Here is a 3036-nt window from a genome sequence, read left to right as displayed (position 1 = left end):
TCCTGCTGCGCTTTCATCCGCTCCAAATCGTCCATCACGCCGTTCTCCATCCGACGCACCCCCGTCCTTCCCAGACCCGCCGCTCCCCGTCGCTTTGCTCTCTGTCACCGGCGAGACGCCTCCTCGCCCACCCTCATTACCTTCCCGTTGCTGTTGTTGTTGCTGCTGCTGCTCTTTCCGCATGGCCCGCTCGTTTTGAGCCAAAACGCGGAAGTAGGCAAAGAAATAATAGGTGACCTGCGCCAGGACCCGGGCCCAGTTGATCGAATTGACCGCCCCAAGACAGACTTTCTCGCGGAACTCTTTATCCTGGAAAGCGGACTTGATGATGCTTTGGCAGTCGTCAAAGGTGGCGTTCTCAACCGCGATGCAATGCACGTTCTTGTCCAAGACTGTTGTCATCTGACGTTCCTGGACCTCACTCACCCTTCCTTTGGGGTAGAGCACGAAGACATTCACATTCTTCTTACCCCTCAAGCCTTCGATCGCCGCCGATCCTGTGTCCCCCGATGTGGCCCCCAAGACCGTCAGCTTTACGTCCGGGTCGCCTTTCTTCTTCGCCATGAAGTACTCGAAGACATTGCCGAGGAACTGCAATGCCACGTCCTTGAACGCAAATGTGGGACCGTGGAAGAGCTCAAGCACCCAAGTGGGGCCCACCTTCCGCACAGGGGCCACTTCGTGCACCCGGAAATTTTTGGTGCTGCACTCGATCAAGACTCGCAAGTTTTCCGGGGGGATGTCCTCAGGCCCGACGACAAGGCGCATGATGTAATTTGCCAATTCCACGAAAGAAGCGTCACGAAGCTTTTCAAGCTGTTCAGGAGGTATGTAAGGGAGTTCCTGGGGCACATACAGTCCTTTGTCGGGAGCCAGACCGCCCATGACGACCTCCTCAAATGTCACATCCCGACACCCCCCTCGTGTGGAACAATAGAGCACGCCCCTGTGCGTGGGTGGGTATTGAGGACCGGAGGGGTGCTGATGCGGCTGGTAGTGGTGCGAGGACTGTGAAGACTGTCCAGCTCCGTGACCATAGGAATGAGGCTGGCTTTGCGGTGTGGAAGACACGGATGGGCTGGACATTTGATACCCTTGACGTGGGTGACTGAGCGAGGCCGCTTGTTGTTCTTCCCCATTGCCGCCGCTGCCAATGCCGCCGCCACTACGACCATCAGCACCTGTGCCGCTGTTAACTATCATTGTCCGCTCTACACCGTCTTATCGCGGAATGCGTAAAGAGACTGTCTCAAAGAGGAAGGGGCGCTGACAAGCAGGGCCTCGGCCTTCGATACTCTTGCCCACGTTGCAACCGCACTGAACAAGGCAACCTGAAGGCAAACGGGGCAAGTGCCCTGTGAATAAAAAATAATCAGGGCTGAGAGGAGCTTGTGCAAGAAGACAACGGGACGGGAGAAATCAAAGCACAGGATGGCTGTGGTCCAAGGCCATGAACGACCCTTTGCGCATGATGATGAGCAGGGCCCCTGACCACCCGCAGTACTCCTTTAGCCTTTACGGTAACAACGAGGCCCAGAACATCCGTTCAAGCGCTCAAATGTGTGCCATCAACTCATGCAGGCATAGAAAGTATGCCAAATCCCGCGCGCACGCCACAGAGGCGGGCCCCAAACCAGGCGTTTTCACTCGAGCCGGAAAAGGCAGACGAACCGATCCTCCCCCTTCGCGTCTCCCCGCCCCTCCCCCAGCTTGCTCTTTTCTCACGCCCGCCGTGCCCATGGGGCACGTGCGCCTTCTGCGCTGAGCGGGCAGTCCTGGATAGACTGGGCTTTGAATATGGTTTTCGCTCGGTCGCTTGCAGAAGCATGCTCGCATCACCTAATTTCTTTCCCCACCCACCTTCCCGGGCCCCCCTAGACGAGAGGGGAAGTAACAGACGCAAGGTTCGAGTTAGAACATCCGCCCAACGCTTCCAATTCATTCCCTTCAGTCATCATGATGGAAGGGCACGCCCAAGGAGACGACGAATTACAGGTGATTGACACACGAAGTGAACAGTGTCTCATGTTCAGGCTCGTGAGGTTGTTGCGGACATGATGGGTTTCCTGGGACCTTTTTCACGTCCTGACTTCCTTCTTCGTGAAATCGCGTTATTCTTCGATTTAAATACATTCACGCCCTTACGACCTCACTCCATCGTCCCTGGATTCCTATCTATAGTTTATCAGGGTCCCTGAGACCTCAGTTTCGAACCAAGCCTCAGGACAGACCCCGTATGCCCCCATGGGCGCCGCCCCGGCCTCCGGGCCGCCTCCTCCCCCCGCCGGCGACGCCCTGGCTTTCATCAAACAGTCCAGGGTACGTGTTCGCAATCATCAAGAGATGCATACATACCTTTTCGAGTTGCTGCGGGGATTTGAAGGGCTAAGTGGAACTTGGAGAAAGTGAGGACGCTTACTCACAAGCCTGCATCAGGCCCGGCCCCTTCTGTTTCCCACCTCTCATCCTTGGTGCTGGTTGCGCATTTTGCGTTCTATTTGTTGCAGTCTTAAAGCTCCGTGCTTCCTACTGATTAAATCCCTAATGTCGGACTTTCTCTTGCCTTTTCACCCCACCATAGCATCCCGTCGCGGCAGCATTTCACTTCGTCTTCAAGGCTCTAGCCATTTTTTTCTACCTTTTCGGTGGCTTTTTCTCTTCCAATTTCGTCTTTATCTGCGTGGTTTGCATCTTGTTGCTGGCTTTCGATTTCTGGACAGTTAAGAATGTCACGGGGCGCCTCCTCGTCGGCCTCCGGTGGTGGAACAACGTGCGGGACGATGGCAGCAATGAGTGGGTGTTCGAATCGGTCGAGAACCCGGGAGAAATCCACCCCGCGGATGCTCGCCTGTTTTGGACTGGATTGTACGTGACGCCCATTGTATGGTCGGTCTTCTTCTTGGTGGCCCTCCTTAAATTCTCCGTGCAATGGTTGGTGATCGTTTTCGTGGCTTTGGTTCTGAGCGGGGCGAATATTGTCGGATACTACAAATGCAGCAACGACCAAAAGAAGAAGGTACAAAACGTGGTGCAAGG

General features: G+C 55.3%; 2 protein-coding genes across 2 annotated transcripts; one reads left to right on the top strand and one right to left on the bottom strand.

Moving 5' to 3' along the window:
• NGA_0281820 (threonine synthase) lies at positions 1-1203 on the bottom strand (the record flags this gene model as incomplete). Its single annotated transcript, XM_005852364.1, has 1 exon — positions 1-1203. A coding segment is annotated over one exon (1203 nt), but the record flags the coding sequence as incomplete, so codon positions are not given.
• A 1041-nt stretch (positions 1204-2244) lies between these two features.
• NGA_0280520 (putative fam18-like protein) lies at positions 2245-3034 on the top strand (the record flags this gene model as incomplete). The annotated part of the gene is made up of 2 exons (XM_005852363.1): positions 2245-2319; positions 2582-3034. Coding segments are annotated over 2 exons (528 nt in total), but the record flags the coding sequence as incomplete, so codon positions are not given.
• Between the last annotated feature and the right edge of the window lie 2 nt (positions 3035-3036).

The sequence above is a fragment of the Nannochloropsis gaditana genome (genome assembly GCF_000240725.1).
Source record: "Nannochloropsis gaditana CCMP526 unplaced genomic scaffold scaffold1354, whole genome shotgun sequence".
In the NCBI taxonomy this organism is placed as follows: Eukaryota; class Eustigmatophyceae; order Eustigmatales; family Monodopsidaceae; genus Microchloropsis; species Microchloropsis gaditana.
This window is presented reverse-complemented; position numbering and strand designations above follow the sequence as displayed.